Source organism: Nelusetta ayraudi, unplaced genomic scaffold, assembly GCF_046127955.1.
Source record: "Nelusetta ayraudi isolate G7.1 ecotype Tasmania unplaced genomic scaffold, CSIRO-AGI_Nayr_v1 ptg000011l, whole genome shotgun sequence".
In the NCBI taxonomy this organism is placed as follows: Eukaryota; Metazoa; Chordata; class Actinopteri; order Tetraodontiformes; family Monacanthidae; genus Nelusetta; species Nelusetta ayraudi.
In genome coordinates, this window is record NW_027466061.1 from 12412666 (window position 1) to 12430483 (window position 17818).

General features: G+C 43.3%; 2 protein-coding genes across 3 annotated transcripts; both read right to left on the reverse strand.

Moving 5' to 3' along the window:
* Positions 1 to 1762: 1762 nt before the first annotated feature.
* On the reverse strand, positions 1763 to 6428 carry LOC142885002 (cortexin-1-like). 2 transcript variants are annotated; one of them, XM_076021070.1, is made up of 3 exons: positions 6003 to 6428; positions 4152 to 4194; positions 1763 to 3698 (listed from the first exon to the last, which is right to left on the reverse strand). In XM_076021070.1, the coding sequence occupies exon 3, from the start codon at positions 3518 to 3520 to the stop codon at positions 3245 to 3247; it is 276 nt and encodes a 91-aa protein (XP_075877185.1). In that variant the 5' UTR covers positions 3521 to 3698; positions 4152 to 4194; positions 6003 to 6428; the 3' UTR covers positions 1763 to 3244. The 2 variants fall into 2 exon arrangements, with proteins under 2 accessions (XP_075877185.1, XP_075877184.1); XM_076021069.1 differs by having other exon boundaries at positions 1763 to 4194.
* Positions 6429 to 10676: 4248 nt separating this feature from the next.
* LOC142885003 (mitochondrial import inner membrane translocase subunit TIM44-like) lies at positions 10677 to 17696 on the reverse strand. Its single transcript, XM_076021071.1, has 13 exons — positions 17560 to 17696; positions 16731 to 16835; positions 16446 to 16610; positions 16269 to 16349; positions 15660 to 15809; positions 15322 to 15455; positions 15097 to 15182; positions 14816 to 14908; positions 14554 to 14678; positions 14400 to 14450; positions 12483 to 12572; positions 12135 to 12245; positions 10677 to 11990 (listed from the first exon to the last, which is right to left on the reverse strand). Exons 1-13 carry the CDS (start codon positions 17587 to 17589, stop codon positions 11871 to 11873), a joined length of 1341 nt encoding a protein of 446 aa, XP_075877186.1. The 5' UTR covers positions 17590 to 17696; the 3' UTR covers positions 10677 to 11870.
* Positions 17697 to 17818: the final 122 nt, after the last annotated feature.

Below are 17818 nucleotides of genomic sequence, written 5' to 3' on the forward strand. Positions count from 1 at the left end.
GTTGAAGACAGTTAAAGTTAATTGGACACACAATTAATTTGTACACATTTTATTGTTATTATTATTATTATTATTATTATTATTATTATTATTATTATTATTATTATTACTGTTGTATTGTTGTATTACTGTTTTTTCTTGATCTGCTTGTGCTTGTGTGTTAGTGTGTGTGTGTGTGTGTGTGTGTGTGTGTGTGTGTGTGTGTGTGTGTGTGTATTACAGTATGGGGGAGAGTGATGGAAACGGAATGCCTTTGTCATTACACCAAGTCAATAAATCAGCAAAACCGATTGAGTTAAATTTTGTCCAGTTTAATTACCGGCCAAATGGTGGTTGTGTGTCGTCACATTTTGCTTCGGCCAAGATGTCAGAAGTTTGCTAATAAATAGGTAGATGAGATTGACACGTGTAAGAACGTCTCGGCTTGAACTGTTGTGTTTGTGTCAGATTGCCTCCTCAGTAGAGTAAAAATGCATCCCAGTGTTTGGAATGACGGGTAAACCATTATAAAGTTGTAAAACAAACCTTATTAGGCCTAACTGCAAAAATTCTCCAAAGACTCTAATGTAAAACCCCAGGTCTGATATCAAAATTATGAATAATAATAAAACAACATTCTGAGGAACATTAAACAGAGGACGCAGTGTAAACAATTCAACTACTAGTAAATATTCTTGATTAAAAGTAAAGAATCATAAGCAAGTCTCCCCTTGGCATTTCTCTGTGTTATCTAATATAGAAGAGGCAACCTTTAGTTGATTCTTAGTTTCTGCTTTATAATAAACCTGTCTTGATAAAAGTAACCAAAAAAGGCCCAAAAATCGTCAAATTCTTTCAGAGAGAGAGGAGGAGGGCAAACTAAACCCATGTGTTTGAAACTGTTAGTTCACTGGTAATGCCTATGATAATAGCCTGAGGATGGAATAGATTTAAATTTCCAAACATTCGGTGAAAATCAAAGAAAACATTGATCACTAATTAGTATTTGGTTTCAAAAACTGTTTGTCAGAGTGACTTACGCAGATGATGGTCTGACACATCATGAAAAGAGATGAGAGGGCGATTCACAGCCCTCGCTTCCACCTCCTCATTCAATCAGGGTCATCACTGCCTCCTAAAATCATACAAGGCAGCAGCCCCAGTCCCAAACTCAAGGCTTTAGCCATTATTAAAGCCAGTAGCTGTAGTCCTCTATCAGGGTCAGACAGACTGGTGGGATATGAAGAGGCAGTAGGGAATGAACATACTGATAAGAGTGGAGGGCAACCCCTGTCTTCAAGTTACCGAAGCATTATTTTCAGTCCAAGTAGGATTTTTCTGGACTGTTCCCAGTTATTGAAAATTCAACGGGAAAAACTAGGGAATCTAAACAGGGTATTTTTTTTTCACTTGTGCTCAGTTTTATTGTTATACATTAAAATTTCCTACAATAGCAGTGGATTGTGAAGAGTGTCTAAGGCAGCATAACAACATATTTCATGTGCATGGTGAGGTGGAGGGAGCTGGGGGCGCACTCTGACTCTGTTTGGACCCATCCTTGTAAATGAACTCATGTTGTCTCTTTATGAGCCTCTTATTGATCATCCGATTGATTTTGTTTGCTCTAAATCTTGCTTATATTGATTCCAGAGCAGCAGTGGGGACAGCCTTTTGCTCGAGTAAAAGTTTGAGTGCATGCGTGTGTGTGTGTGTGTGTGTGTGTGTGTGTGTGTGTGTGTGTGTGTTTCTTGAAGTAAAATACTGAAACTTTTAGAAATGAAGATCAACACTAAATATTTTATTTCATTAAAAAAGAAATTCCAATTTAAAGAACGATAAGGAAATATGTATTTTTAATCAAAATTCTTCATCCAGGATATTGTACAAACACAAAGCAATTCTTTGTTCATCATGTTCTTTTAAATAAGTCAATAAAATATCAATACCAAACTTGATTTGTTTATACAGTCTTTTATGGCATTTAAAGGGGTTGATATCATAACGAGGACAACAACAGAAGTACAAAGTGGAAGAAGGAGCAGAGGCATCATTAGTACGAAACAGATATTCTTCTCTTAAATTTCTACAGGCACTGTTTAGTAGATTTGGCTGGTGCACTGGTCAGGATCCTAAAGGCAAATAGGATTAGGTGGAGGAAATTGGTGTACATGCATTTCATAATCATGACTTTATATGACACACATCCATTCAGTGCTGTGATCCTCAGCACTGACCCTCATAAGCCTCTTAAAGGGAGAGCGACACAAAGCAACACAACCCCAAATAATGAGCTCTTATGTATTATAAAGTTAAACTTTTACATTCGAGCAAGATTGAAATTTTTGGGACACAATGAATTTTAAAGAAAAAAGAACAACACACCCAGCTGAGCTCAGTAACTGCAGACAATTATAACGATTTTAGTCAAATTATAGTGACTTTGGTTAGGAAGAGACAATTTTACCTGAGGATCATTATACAATATCCAGCACATTTTATAGTCACAACAATAAAACAATAAAGGACCCAGCTTTGAGAGCTATTTTGGATTACTTTCACTTTAAATATTGCCAAAATTGGCATCCAGAGGTCCCATGTTAAACCACATCTCCAAACTTTAATGTCATCCTGGACTTGAGTTCGGCCGTTAAGTTGAAAAGTAGAACAAGCAAGAGAAGTACAGGATGGACTTTTGTCATTCATCAGAAGTTCACTGACACAGACACAGAGTCTGACAGGGACACAGATCGCAGTTAAAAAAAACAACAGCTAAGTTAATTTTGCATTAAATGAGACCTTGACATTGTCAGCCCAATCCAATGTACTCGATTCATCGAGATGGTTTTTATATCTGCCTGATAACTGATCTAATTTCCCCTTGATTTGATCAGAGCTTGTCTCACTGCAGCTCTGGGATTTATAAAAACAAACATGACACAGCTTTGAAATGCAACACTGGTACTGCCCACTGTCTTCCTGGAGTAAGCGCCAGTCCCTCCAAGATCTGCAGCTTAACATCCTGGACGTTTTGAGTCGATGCAGGACTTCTAGTGCTCTGCTCCTTTTTTCTCCGCTGTGCTAAACTTGATCTTTAGGTTGGTGCTGTTCAAATCTTCTTTGCAGTTGTATGGACAACCTTTGAGACAAACATACAACAACAAAGTGCAGCGGCCAATTGTTGGGAGCTGAAATGTTGGAAATGGGAATGGTTTGCTGTGTACCTCGAGATGCCCCAACCCCAATCTTTACCAAACCCCCCGCTCCTTCAAACCAGCGCATAGTCAAACTGTCCTCTGTCCAGTCCCTCCTTGTGGTCTGTCCATGATGACGCTGGCATGCTGCTGTAGGGATCCAACAAGATCCGAACACAACGGACCAGCAGAAACAGCAGGAGCAGCACAAGGAGGCCGACAAAGCACAGGGCCGTCCCTTGCTCGGGGTGTCCCACCACGGGTTGCATCACCGTTGGGCCCCTGGGGAAGCCAGGCGGAGCAGGAGAGGAGAGATCGTAGTCCACAACCCAGTAGCTTGAGTCGCTCATCGTCAAAGTGGTTTGAGCGGTGTTGAACGGTTGAAACAGTTTGGTGATCAGACGCTACAGGGAGGCCACGAGGCTCTGTGAGGTCATGGCTGTTGTGGAGCGAGAGGATCACATATTGAAATCTGGGCAGACATCAACATGAGCGCTGCCCTCTAACCACGAGGCAAAGGATCCTATCCTGCAGAAACAACATGGGCCAAATTAGCGGCGCAAATTAATGAGCCCTCTGGTGAGGCGGGATGCAAGCTGAGGCGTGCGCAGCCCAGTGTAATTAGATTTGACTGCCCGCTGTACGTGTCCCTCCTGTTTTTCCCCAACGTGAACGCACTCGCTCCCCGGGGAGGGCCGCAATACAAATGCTGAGGTGACTGCTTCAACTTCAAATCATCCACGCGACTGTCAATAGTGCTTGTGTCGCCCCGGTAACAGCCCCTGGAGTAAATTTACGGCGATTACAAAGAGACATATAAATATGAGGAGGTCCGCAGACGTTAGGAGTGCTTGCCGGCTTTAAAAGGTCCGCCGTGTTGTGGTGCTCGGTGAGCAGACGTTTTTTGTCTGTGATCACTTGAATGGTTTCAGCTGTGGTGCTGCCGATTTACTGAAAAAGCTTTTATTTTTGAATCTTCACCTCCAGGAGCCGCTCTGTTTTTGGGGTTTACTTGCTGAGGAACCTGCAGACAATGGGAAAAACAACACAAAATTGAATAAGTGAGTTGGCCCTGAACAGGGATGAAAGTTTGATTGATTCAGGTTGCATAGAGATTGACAACGGCTGCAGATGCCATGGACTGCAGATAGATTCCTACATTTATAGAGCTCAGCAGCCTCTCCAGCCAATCTTCCACTAAAACTTCTCACGAGAGGGAAAAAAACTGGAACAAGACGTACAAACTATCCCTCCCATGAACTCAGGTACTGCATGCCAGCGGATAAATAAATCAGACTCTGATAAGAGAGGATAAAAATGTGGGGGGAATCCCTCCGAGAATTGCTGCACTCTTGCACAAAAACACTCTCTGGCCGTCGCCTCTTTAATGGGCTGTGGAATGGAAAGACGTTTCCTGCGGTAGGCACACTCCCAAGTCAGCAGATTCTATTCCAGGAGCCGTCGTCTCCCTGCTCATCGGCCCCGCCGCCGATCCCCGCAAAGACCCGTTGATAGCTCCCCCCGCTCTCCCAATGATGGGACCCAGTTGGCCCAGTGAAGCTTTAATAGGAGACTTGAAGATATAATGAAAAAGAACCTGCCTGCCTGTGAATCAATTAACGAAATGGCCTGCGTGGTCACAGTCTGGCTAGGGTTTTTTTTTTGTACACATGCTGAAGTCAATGGAGAGTCATGAGGAAAGCATGAAGTTGGTACAGGCGGACAACACATCAGTCAGAGTCAGACGGTGCAAACCACTTGGAATGGCGCTGCTAATGAAAACTGGAGCGCTGAAAGACAGCATTTATATAATTGAGTCTCTGCTAAATCACATCAGATTTTCTACTCAGATCTTTGCCAAACAGACTTAGCAGACATTAAACTGTTGAAGGTGTTTGCCCAATAAAAATGAAAAAGAATTCTGCAACTCAGACAAAATATTTGTGAGCCTCTGCAGCACTGCCTTTTGTAACAGGAGCAGAACATGCAATGAAAGGGGAGCCCTGTGTGAATATCACAGGCGTTTCAAGTTTTTCCCAAAGACAAAGATTAGAGGATGAAAATGTAGATGTGGCTGCTTCCCACATGGCAAACACATCAACTTGCTAAAGCCTTAGTCAGCCAGGCCAACAACAGAGAGCATGTGGTGACATATGGTGCTGCTTGTGGCTATAATACCTGTAATACCTCCCATTTATACCTGTGGATTATGACAGCAGCTTTGAAAATGTCAAGGACTTCTCCACACAAACAGGGTGAAACGATTCTGCCTGAAATATGCCTCATAAAGCCAAGATAAAAAAAAGATAAATGTGTGGAATAAAGCAAATGGCAATGTTTCCATTCCATTATCTTATTTCACACAACCAATTACTGTAAATTTTAATCCATGCTGATGATGTTGATCCCGGATTATGACACATTAAAGGTTTCTGTACTGTTTCATTATGAGTCCTGCAGTATCAAGAAGCTTTTTCTTATTATAATATCCCCACTGCTTCTTCTTCTTTTTTTTTAATTGCAATACATAACAGCACCATGCACTTGGAGCAGGCCTTGAGTCTGGTCGCCAACAGAACAAACCCTTTAAAAGTCTGTAAAATGTGGACAAGACACAGCAGTGGAGTGGCCCGTCAAGCTCCATTAATTCAAAGACATTAAATCAAAGTTTCACTGTTGCCTTAAACGTAGCTTTGCACCAAACAACATTGCAACAACAATATCACCAATAACAACAACAACTACACCACACAGCAGCGGGCACACAAGGCAAGTTAATAATGAGTCATAAATACATCCGCACCAACAAAACAAACCCATTTAGATACTTACTGTGGCATGAGGAGGTCGCTCTGTCACGGAGATGACAGTGACGATGATGACGATGGTGGTGATGGTAGTGATAATGATGATGATGATGATGAAGGTGATGGTGATGGATGTGTAGATGGTGGCGCAGGCAGAAGGTCTGCTCCCGCTCTGAACTCCTTCACATCCTGCAGCATCTCTCCCCCCGCCACCACCGCCGTCCAGACCTTTAAGTCCGATCGCTCCCTGGGTTCCGCCCCCTTCCGGCTGTCCCCGTACGGAACGCACTCTTTAATCTGTTCGCTGGGATGAGCGAGGTGCCCGGAGCCATGTGCGGCTCCTGCATTATGTAAGAGGGCTACGCGCAGAGTGGACCCCAGGAGGGGCCGATATAAACTGTGGCTGTTTATATGGAGATGATAATACTAATACTAAAGAAGAAGAGATGTTGTATTAATGCTAGTTTTAATAACTAGAAATTATAACATAGAAATCTTTCTTACACAGGTTATATTAAGTCAGTGTAAGTTTAGCAGGTTTTCAGTCAATAATATGCAAACCTCTGATGAAGTGCTTTAAATCATTTTATATTGTTGCACGTTTTGGCATATTTGTTTGTTTGTTTGTTTTTGTCATGTTTTTTGTTTTGTCTTGTGAAGCAAGATAGGTTTGCAACTGGATTGGTTGCATTGTTGTTTGCATTAAAAAGTGATATATAAAGAAAGTTTGATTTGAAAAGTGTAAAGGTGGTGGATGGTTTGTCACTGTGGCAAGAATGCTGATTACTAAAAAAGATGAGTGTCACAATTTTGTGTTATTTTTTATAAAAAGAAAAATGTATTTTTCAGTGTCGTTGAGATGACATGCTTTGGTATTTCATTGTTTTTTACGTATTGTTAGTGTGGACAAAAAGTTTGTTTTTGGTCATTGGAATTATAATCCTCCCAGTTTTCAGCTTCTTAATTCCAAAATAAGTGATATTAAAATTACATCTGAAGTAGTAGTTTTAAACTAAATACTATGAGAAACAATTTTGTATTGTCAAAATTAAAATTGTATTTAATAGGCGACAAATTACATGGACATCAAACACGGTTCATCATATACAGTCAGGAAGGAAGATGCGGGCTGTTTAGTTGGTCAAACCATCAGATCCCATCTAATCTTACATAACATCCTGGACCTGAAGAGTTTCTAATCAAGTCCACAAAGTGCCACAGACTGTGTGAGTGATCAATAATGTAACTTATGTAAGACGGCCGAGCCCCACCTGGTGCCAGGCTGCATAGCGAGTTAAGTTGCGAGGTTGACACATAATCAAGACGTGCAGCGGAACATATGGTTCGACGTGACTGCGCAGGTAGCTGAGCAGCAGATTGGCTCCTCGCCGCATGGAGTGGCTAATTGACACAATTAAAATTAAAAACACCGGGGCGGATTGCTGTTCACACACATTCACATCTCCCCCACCGGAGGCAGCGTGGGCTCTGTCCGGAGGTTTAATTAATAGTCGGGCGGGTTGTCCTGACGGGACGCGTAATCAAGTCACAGTGTGTGCGGCTCCGGCGGGCCCACCCACCGGCGGCATAATTGATAAGAGGCCCTCCAGCCTGTGAGGTTATGAAAGTCAACACACAAATGTCACCGTGCCCCGTTGGTGACGGTTCACACGGAGGCCACGCTGCGGTTCAGGCAGCTGCAGGGATCCTGGACCTCAGCACAGCAGCTGCTGGGTCGGTGGGCAGTGGGAACCTCTAAGCAGGAACCATCACTTTGCCATTTGCCCACTTTCAATTTGCCTTTGGCTGCCTGTGAAAAGCAAAATTATTCCCGTGCACTGTGTCTGAATAGAAGATTTGATTTTCAGACTGCGCACTGAAATTTTTATATTATGACACCATCCAAACATGCATAGAGTGTGTTGGCATGTGTCACCACATTTCAGTCACCTGCCAATAAGCTGTCATTTCTTTGCGCTCTCTGAGGCAGCGCTGTCAGCGTGATCTATCTTCTGCTTTGCAAAATTGATTGTTGGTTTGCAAACTGTTCGTTTGTTTGTTTGTTTTGTTTTGTATACATTTAGTTGGCGAAGTCTGCTGTCAGCAGGAATTTTTGGGATCTCTTCTCTTTTGTTTTTGGATACATTGTAAACTTGGAGGACTGGTTTGCGAAGCACCTGAGAATTTGTTGTCCTGAATCTGTCCTCTCAGGCAGTTCACAGTTTGACAATGACTGACACCTGACTTGTGTTGGGTAGTTTATTAAACATCTCGCCACAATATTACTATTTATTTATTATATTATTTATGAGTGATACAGCCCACGAGATCTCGAATGGAAAATAGTTTGCGTGCCGAAGAGCAAAAAATAAATAATAGCATAAATGCCAAAATAGCCAAAATAATAACAGCATAAATGTTAGAAATGAATGGCTTCACTTTCCGTTTGAAGACAATTTCTATAAGCAGGCTGTGATTTTTATGAAGTTTCATAGTTGTTTGACCTTTCAGAAAAAAAACCCTGCTGTTTAAAATAAATGAGTGCAAACTGGATGAAAATAAAATAGTCTGTTATAAGGCCTGTCGGTATGAAGACATCTTCAGTCTTACATAATGACAACATGTGGTTACATACACTGACTGAAAGCTCCTCGTATTATGAGGGTCAGAGTGGATTTTCATATGTGCACGGAGACCTACCAAGAACATACAATGATTACAAAGGAAATAGTGAAAGGAACTCACTGTCCTACCTCTGGGGCTCTCTGCATCTTAAGGGCTGTTGTATTGGTGAATCCAACCTTTCGCCTGCCACAGGATGAGATGGAGGGATTAGGGCCTGGGGGTCAAACTTCTTCACATTCTTCACAAAGACGTGCTTACTGAGGCACTAGATGTCAATGTTATTTATTCTTTGCTAAACCCATTTCCAGACATGTATTTTCCCAGGAAGCAGCCATGCAGCGTTTACTTAATCTAAATAAATAAATAAATAAATAAATACATTTACAGGAAATATCAACATATTTACGGCAAATTCAGCTCTTTCTTAACCACACCCTAAAAATGACTGGGTTTTAGTTTACTGCTAAGACTGATGCTCTGTTGAACACAAGTTTGTGATGCAGATTAGCTCCCACACCTTGCTGACCATGTTGAGACAAGTGGGGCAAGCAAAAGGAGTAAAAGATGGAGTTTGCTCATTTCTGGGGAGCGACGGGCTCCAAACACTTGGCTCTTTCAAAGCTCTGCTTAATACATATTTGCATAACAAGGAAACTTTAAGCTGTGCTGCCATTAAAAAAAAGTGTACTTTTAATTTTTTACTACTTGATCTCAATTGTGGGGGTTTGATACAATTTATAGCTTGTTGGTTTACCAATTACGCCGCAGCGGTTTGGGGGGGGCAGTCAGGAGAACCAGGTGGACTTTGAAAGAGTGCAGAGGGTTAGTTAAGATAAGGACGTCCACAGTCATCCATCACAGAAGACAGCTGTGGGATGAGGTCTGCTGTGGAATCGCCTGTTTGTGCATCTTTAGGCACTGGTTATTTAGAGCTTGAACTATCATCCCTTTACTACCAGACCTATCAACCAGTGTCAATAACTAGAGCCATGAACATCCATCAATGCATGTCAGTGCCGAAATGAAAAACAAAGGGTGCACGGGGCGGGCACGCACACACACACACACACACACACACACACACACACACACACACACACACACACACACACACACACACACAAACGCAAAGTTTAATTTGACCCCCGTATAAGCGCACACACATATGCACACACATTGTGCTGACTCCAAGAAAGCTCAGTGAAAGCAAATCATGGCTCTTTGGTTGACAGACAGAGATATTAGTGGCTAAAAATAGAAAAAAGGAAAACAAAACCAAACAATTGACTACATTTTTCTTGGTTCACCTCAAAGATTAAACATCTTAAAATGAAAGTTAAAGGATACGGTTCAACAGATAAGATGTGTAAATGCAAAGCCCACATGCATTGTAGTGGAAAATATCAGAATTCTGGGAAACATGACAAAATCTGCTGTTTCACTAATCACGCGTTTGATATCAATCTGCTCTAAGCAATTTATATTCATCCTGATTTTATTAAAAGGGAAAAAAATACATGCTTGTGCCAGAGCAGATGGAGGTCTAATGGGTCCTAAATTAAACATTTATCTTTTCAGAGATCCTGTCAGTATTAGTTTCATGCAGAAAATATTTTTGGGTTTTTATAAACCATATTTACATACAAAGAATTAAAATGTATTATTTTTTTTTATTTACTGACAATATGGGATTATAAAAAGAGGTACAGATGAATCTTGATCCCAAAAGTTTCTCTTAAATACAAAAGCAATGCAATAGATATTGTCTTATTAGTAGCAAAAATCCTCTAAAATATCTATGAACGCTGATTTATTATTATCGGATTATTGTAATTTCAAGGACATAATAAACATCATAAATCCTTCAAATGTAAATATTATTGTGATTTGATTACTGGAAAACTTTACTTTGCATGAGTGGAGACCTTTGTCAACTGAGTGGGGAGCACTGGATCCCGACTGGACATTTGTTTTTGAATTTTTCTTAACGCAATCAATGAGCCACATAGACACACAAAATAATCATTCATTCATACATCTTATCTTTAGCCCCTCTGAAAGTCACAGCCATAAATGTAAGCCATACTTTTTTTAATACAGCTGAACAATGTGCAAAATGAAACACTCTTCAAACAGTACAGCCACCGTGACGATGACTTCTGATATGGTCCCACCAAAGCCCACTTGAAGCAGCAGGTTAGAGATGCAGCTACAATACATCTGGTCCCATCAAGGTGTTTGGTAGAAACACAACACACTGCGACTTAAAACATAACACAAACATGTTTTAATCAGCAGCTTCTCAGAGCTGCAGCACATCTGACCGCAGCAGCAGCAGTGGGAGTAACGGAACATTCTGGGCCTGGTTTACGCAACACGTGACAAAGGTTTAGACTTCAGGGGTGTTTCTGGGTCAAAGGCGTTTTCTCTCTCTGTGGTGATGTACAGTAAATACATATCTTACAGGAACAATATTTTTAAAAATACTTTAATTCACGTGTCATATGCTGACATAAATGCACACTGTACTGTACGCTCTTTTGGTAAATCCACAGACAACTGAGTGTCAAACTTAAATGACAGAGGGAAGCTTGTTTATGTCTACATTAAGATCCTGCTGAGGGTTGCTTCTGAAGCCAACACCGGTCATTACAGCTTAATTTGGCATTTGATTGTGGAAGCCTCACAATCACGCGTCACAGTTAGCTTGAGAAAGCAGAAGGATGAAGTTTATTTTGAGAACACTTTGACTTGAGGTATCGTAACCGTCTTCTGGTTTTACCCGGCCTCACATGCTGCCCTGTATTTACAATATTGACATTATTGTATAATATATTACACCAAAGACGGTGCTGACTTTACGACTGACGGGCTACTGGATGCGGCGTCCGGTCGGTCCCGCTGATCTTCGCCCCTCAGGCAGCCACCGCCGTGAGGCAGTTTCCGGAGGCTCCCTCTTCCCACTCAGGGAAAGATTTTCGGCACTCGCCAACAAAAAGACTAAACACACATAAACAGACATGGTCTCATTGCAATAGCATCATGATGCCGGTACTTTGCCTCCTTGCTGCTGTGTAGTTTTATATACATGGGTGTGTATGATTCTTCTGGGAGGCGACCAAGAGTCTCTGGCACAACACAGGAACAACTTAAAGACAATAACTTATAAATGTACGCGAGTGAGTTTTGCAAAGCACTCCAAGAAAAGTTTCTTTTTTTCAGTTTATGTCCAGTTTCACCTGCGCTGCTCCTCCTCATTCCCTGCCTCCTAGAGGACCTGCTCTGTGCTGGAGGCAGAGATGTCCAGGAGTCTCCAGGCTGCGTTGGGATTCAGCTCCTCCTGGTCGCGACACAGCGCCCACACATACATCATGCGCATCACCTTCCCCTGTTGAGACGGACAAGAAGATGAGAGGTCAGACACAGAGGGGTTTTTCTCTCGACACAATCAGACAGAACAGAATAACAGCAATGAGGTCCAGCTAAAATTCAAGATCCCTTGCACTAGTGCAGCGGTGATGGGTTCACTGACCGGATCGCCCTCCACGATGTCTCCTTTGGGGCTACGGATCACCATGACGACCTGAGCCTGGAATGTGATGATCAACACTGGGCCCTGGTCCATCATCTTCCCCATCGCCAGCTACCCTCATTAAACGAACAAAGGAGTCTTAACAAGAGCCTGAGAGGCTTTTTGCAGAAACCTGATTTCCAAATGTTCAAATCAGCAATAAATGTCAGTGGAGTTTAAAGAATGTTGTTCAAAAAAAATCAAAAGGGTGAAACAGAAGAATATATATAATCAAAGACAAAACATCTGCGTTAATAAGCATGAATGTGATGGCTGGTTTGGGGGAAGGAAAAATAAAACAAAACTTACATCAATGTTGTCGATGTCGAGGACTTTCGACTGGAAGAGCAGGCCGAGAGCCCTGGCCTGCTGGATGGGATGAGCCAGCTGACTGTATGTCTGACAACAGGAACAGGATGATGAAACACATGTCTGACATCACAACTATTGTGATCCCATTAACTTTGAAAATCGGAACTGTTGTCGTTTTTTTGCATTTTGATTCTGGAATAAGATCCCATTTCAGTTGTATTTATTATACATATCTGTATCTACCGTATTTCCGGACTATAGAGCGCACCTCAATATAAGCCTCACCCACAAAGTTTTTTCTTTTTAAAAAAAAAAAAAAAAAAAAAAAAAAAAAAATCGGAAATGTACATATATAAGCCGCACTGGGCTATAAGCCGCCGATATCTAGGTTGTGAAATGGGATATATATTGGATAGATAGATGGATAAAGATTAGATGGATAGATTTACCGGTACACAGAAAGATTTCTTACTTGTTATTTACATAACTGAACTGAATTAGTTTCCCAACGGTGCCGGTAACACAGCAGTAAAAGTGCTGATCAACCAAAACAGAGAAGTTTTGCACTGAACACACATAACACACGTTAAACCGCTGTCACTTTTTCTTCATGCGCACTGGAACCATTAAAGTGGCTTTATGAACACTGAACCCAGAAGTCACTGTTCATCTTCCTCCTGCGTACTGAAACCGCTGAAGTCACTTTCCTCAGTGTCGGAGTTGAACAGCCTCAGAAGAGCTTCGTCAACTTTTCTGCGTCTATGTACTGACACAGACGCAGAAAAGGCTCTCTGTGTCGCCGCTTGTCTCGTTTTTGCACTTCTTGCTACAGCGCCCCCTGGCGGGTGAAGTAAAATCCACAGAAAAGCTGCACCTTTGCAGAAGCCGCATGGTTCATAGCGTGGGGAAACAGTAGCCGCTTAGGGCATGTTCTCATAGCCCCGCCCCGCCCCGCCTCGCCTCGCCACGGTTCGATTGTGTCCTCATTGGCCCCCAGTCCACGAGATCGTGGGTGGAGTCGACGCGGTAAAGCGGGACAATGTTTTCGACGGCATTATTTCTGTGTGATACAGGACAGCGCAGCGATGAACACAGTAGAAGTTGTTTCATACCTGCTGCTCGGTCTGTGGTTGCTTTTCTGCTTTTCAGGGAAGTCACAGTTGATAATTTATGCAGGCAACATTTATCATTTCTTGTTTCGTTTTCTGGGAGAGTAAAGGTGTAGTTCAACCTTTATATTTTCACCAAAAGTAAACACGAGACAGATACAACGGGAAATAGCATTTATTTAAAAACAAACAGACAGTAAACACGCCTCCTTATTTGAAATAGCTGCCCTAGCGAGCCAAGGACCACTTTATGCCGCGGTGTTCGAGGCTCCGCGGTGTTCGAGGCTTCCTCGCGGCAAAGAGCCACGTCCTCTCGACCAATCCGTATTTCCTCTCGTCTCAAGACTCCTGGGATTCCCTAACTTAACGCGCCTCACGCAGGAGCAACTCGGTTTGTTCCGAGTGCTTCGCCGTTTGCCGCTCGTCGTTTTGGCGAATATGGTTGAACACGCTCGCGAACACGGAAGTTCCGTGTCGAAAGAGTTGGCGTCGGTGTCCGCTCCGACAGGGAAAATCGACGAAAACACTGAGCCCTGCTCGTCGCTACGTCACCACTAAACTCGCCTCGTCTGGAACCTGAGCGCTTGAGGTACCAAAACGGCGCCCCCTACAACCGTGTAGCGGCCAGTGAGGACGCTCTACAACCGTACCGTGGCGAGGCGAGGCTATGAGAACACCCCCAGAAAATACGTCACTTGTTTTATTTCATCCAACTGTTCTCCTGACTGAGACACTGTGATTCCTCGAGGTTCCCTGTAGAAACACAATTGAATCCAACGTTGCTGGATCTTAACACTGAACTTACCGCCTCGTAGCACCAGTCTTTCAGCACCTCCAGCTCTCCTCGGATCATAGCCTGCAGGAAGAGCAGACAGTGTTTTAATATGAAACGTTAACACATAATACTGTGTGGTCTTCTACACTGAGAATAGGAGGAGCTGAAGGATGAGCGAGTTTACCTCCAGAATGTTAGGAATGATGTCTTTCTCACACTGTTTGAGAAAACTGTCTTTGTCGAAGGTGGGGTCGGCCTTCACGATCTCCGTCAGCACCTCCGACATCTCTGTCTTTGAAAAGAGGCCGCCTGCGAAGAGAAGCCAACAGAAGAGATCACCGAGTGTGCAGTGTGAATGGAGGCTAAAGTACGTGGAGACAGTTGAGGGTCTGCTATTAGCCAATGAGAATGGAACATTGAGGACAACGACTTGGACAGAGCCTCACCTACAAAGCCAGTGACTCTGTCAGTCACAGCTCTGGACGCCCTGATGAAGGCGTTGTCACTCTCGTCATACTTCATCTTCATCTCGAAGAACCCTGAGGGAAACAAGAGCTGCGCTGAGGGCAGGGTGACAAAAGTCTGGGAGGGTCAGATTCGTTTGTATGGAGTCTGACGCCACCTGCTGCCTAAACAGCAATTTACACGCGTGCGTTTCGCAGCAGGTCTATTATGCAGCACTTGCTCCACTGCAGTGTGCTGGCAGACGCAGGGAGGATCGTCTTACTGTTAAAAACAGCATTATTGTCCTTGAAGTCCTTCCACTGCTGGTACCACTTGGAGTCCTTGTGGAGAACGACACCCATCGCTTCTCTGTGCCACAGAACACACACGCAAGAATGAGGAAGGTCTGCATTAAAAAAAGTACTGCAGAGATGGACATACAAAGGTCTGCAGAGGGCTCGTCTGAAACGAGAGGAAAAAAGAAGAAACGTGCTTCAGTCTCACTCACTCATTGGCTTCAAACACTCTGGAGTCGCTGTCGGCTCCTTTGGAGGAGGATTCGCTCCGTTTCCTCAGCTGAGAAGGAGCCCTGTAAGGACCGGCGTCACCCACATCTATCTCCTTCTTCATGGTCTCCACACTCTGAAGAGATGAGATACAGGTTCATTGTGACCTGGCTAGAACAAGACACCAGTCGAAATGGCACTGTTCACTACTTGCCGGGTGGCATTTTACTAGAAACTCTGTCCTAAATGAACATAGCTCTTATCTTTTCAGCTTAGGCAAAGTATCAGTTTTTTAATCTGTTTATTTCAAACCATGTCTGTGTGCTCTGTTCCGTCTGACCTGTGAGATGGCCTTGAAGGCGCTGGTTTTGCCGATTTTTTCTCCTCCTTTGGAGACGGACTCTGCCGAGTGTATGGCCGACTTGGCTGCCTCCTCCACCCCTTCCTTGATCTTCTTGCCAATTTCTGTGCGACTCACCTCCTCCAGACCCTGTGGCCACGTGTACAAGAGCAACGCACTCAGCACAGTTGGATGCAAAGAATGTCGCTAATTCTTCTTCGTTTTTTAACATTGACGGCAACTTGGCTTGGGTGCAGAAACACTTGCCATTCTGATGGTATCACAAAGGTTCTATGGTTTAGTGGTTACAGCCACAAAATGTGTAATTTTAATAAGTCAGGATAAAGAAGTAACTTCTTACACTGAACATAACCTTTGTTATGAGCAAACAGAATATTTGGATAATTTAATAACCATGTACGACAGTTTAAAATGACATAATATACCAAATATGATGCTTTGTAAGACCTCAGATACTCTCTGGGACTAGCAGCTCATACTGCAGGAGTGAGTGGAAAATGTTGGTGACTTTTCTACACTGTGGTACGTCTTCAAACCAGGAACAGTTCCATCATTGTATCAGTCAACAACAAGATTTGGCAGCCTTACCCCCCTGACTGTCTCAGACAGAGAGCCGAAGGTCTTCTTAAACACCTCTGAAGTCTTCACAGTTTCAGCCTCAATAGTTTTCTAGTTAAAGGAAAGAGGTTGAGCTTAAAACAAATCCAGCCTGACAGAAAGAATTCAGACTAATTCAAGACTCGACAATTTGGAGAACGTTCTCACATATTTCCTGCGGGCTTGCTGCAGCGCATCAGACTCCTCCAGCTTCTTGGCCTCTTCTCGAAACCTTTTGATGTTGTCTTTCATTTCCTGATTCTTGCTGAACTCCTGACGCAGGTTGTCCACAAATTCTCCCAGGAATCCTTTACGGCCTGAGGCGTAACGCACCTGGTGTTGCAAACGGAAATAAAGACCGAAATTAGCGTCAACCGAAGGCTTGACACAGCAGCAGGGAAGTTCACAGCCAGACCAAGTCATGCAGGGGGGGTGAGTGGTGGCTGTGTTTACCTGCACCGTGGCAGCTGGACGCCCATGGAGACTGTAGGCATCTCCTCTCCACACTGAGGAGGCCAGGGGCCGCAAGCAGAAGGCCACGGCCCGGCGGCCAACAAGCTGAAAAGGTTGAAAAGTCACATGCTAAATCTCTGCTAGCCAAGAGGGCCAACTCAGCCAAACAAGGTTCACACTTTTAATGTTTGTGGTCACTGATCTAGGAAATGTGTGCATGGTATGCTCAGTATTTAAGTATTTAAGTATATTAGTTTCCTAATCATTATGCAAAACTAATTACATCAATGCTTTCAAACAATTGTTTGGAGTGAATAAACTCCCCCAGTAATGCAATCATTTAGTTCTTGATCATTATTTTTTACCATTTGACTTCACAAACTTTGTGGAAGGTCCAACAAAGCATCAATTTTAACCAGGCTATTTGCAACTCAAATATTTTTACGCTAGGTTCAAAACACAGGGTTAAATATGGCGTTTTCTCGCGATCTTTAGAGTCGTTTTGGTTAATTAACCCTAGCATGATGCTCCGCTGGATTCAAGGAACAATAAAGACAGACTTGACTTTAGACAATCGTCGCCTCCAAACCGGTTAACCATCTAAAAGCCTAACACAGTGTAGATGCTGCCGTGAGTCTGATGTAACAAGGCCCGCTTATCACGGACAGTTGTTTGCAGATTAGCTCAAGAATAGAGAGCATACAGAGGCCCCATCCACAAAACCGGAGGTACGAGAACGAAGTCAAGAGTCCTGTGCTGTAATTTCATTCACTAAATTGTCTACCGGGAACACGGGAGGCGTTGTAAAGAACGTAAAACACCGTCTTACCGTGTAGCACCTACAGACGGAGGCTGCCATCTTGATCTTGAAATGCGCGGAGGAACACGTGTGTCCTTGCTGCGGCAGCTGACCTTCCTCCCGACCAATAGGCGCAGAGCCGATGGGACGGGGGTGGAGCCAGCTGTCAGCTCTGAATTAAAGGGACAGTCCACCAATAAGGGTTCGTTATACATGGACTTCTGGTTAGCTGGGGCAACTGGAAAAGGCGGATGCGAGGGCGAGTCGATATAGCTAAAAAAGATTAAAG

Bases quoted from the DNA above. Each gene is read 5' to 3' on its own strand.
- LOC142885002 (XM_076021070.1), bottom strand. From the start codon at position 3,520: ATGAGCGACTCAAGCTACTGGGTTGTGGACTACGATCTCTCCTCTCCT.
- LOC142885003 (XM_076021071.1), bottom strand. From the start codon at position 17,589: ATGGCAGCCTCCGTCTGTAGGTGCTACACG. The intron at 16,350-16,445 runs GTGAGAACGTTC...TCCTTTAACTAG, and splicing joins AGCAAGCCCGCAGGAAATAT to AAAACTATTGAGGCTGAAAC. The intron at 15,183-15,321 runs GTGAGTGAGACT...TCTGTGGCACAG, and splicing joins AGAGTGTTTGAAGCCAATGA to AGAAGCGATGGGTGTCGTTC.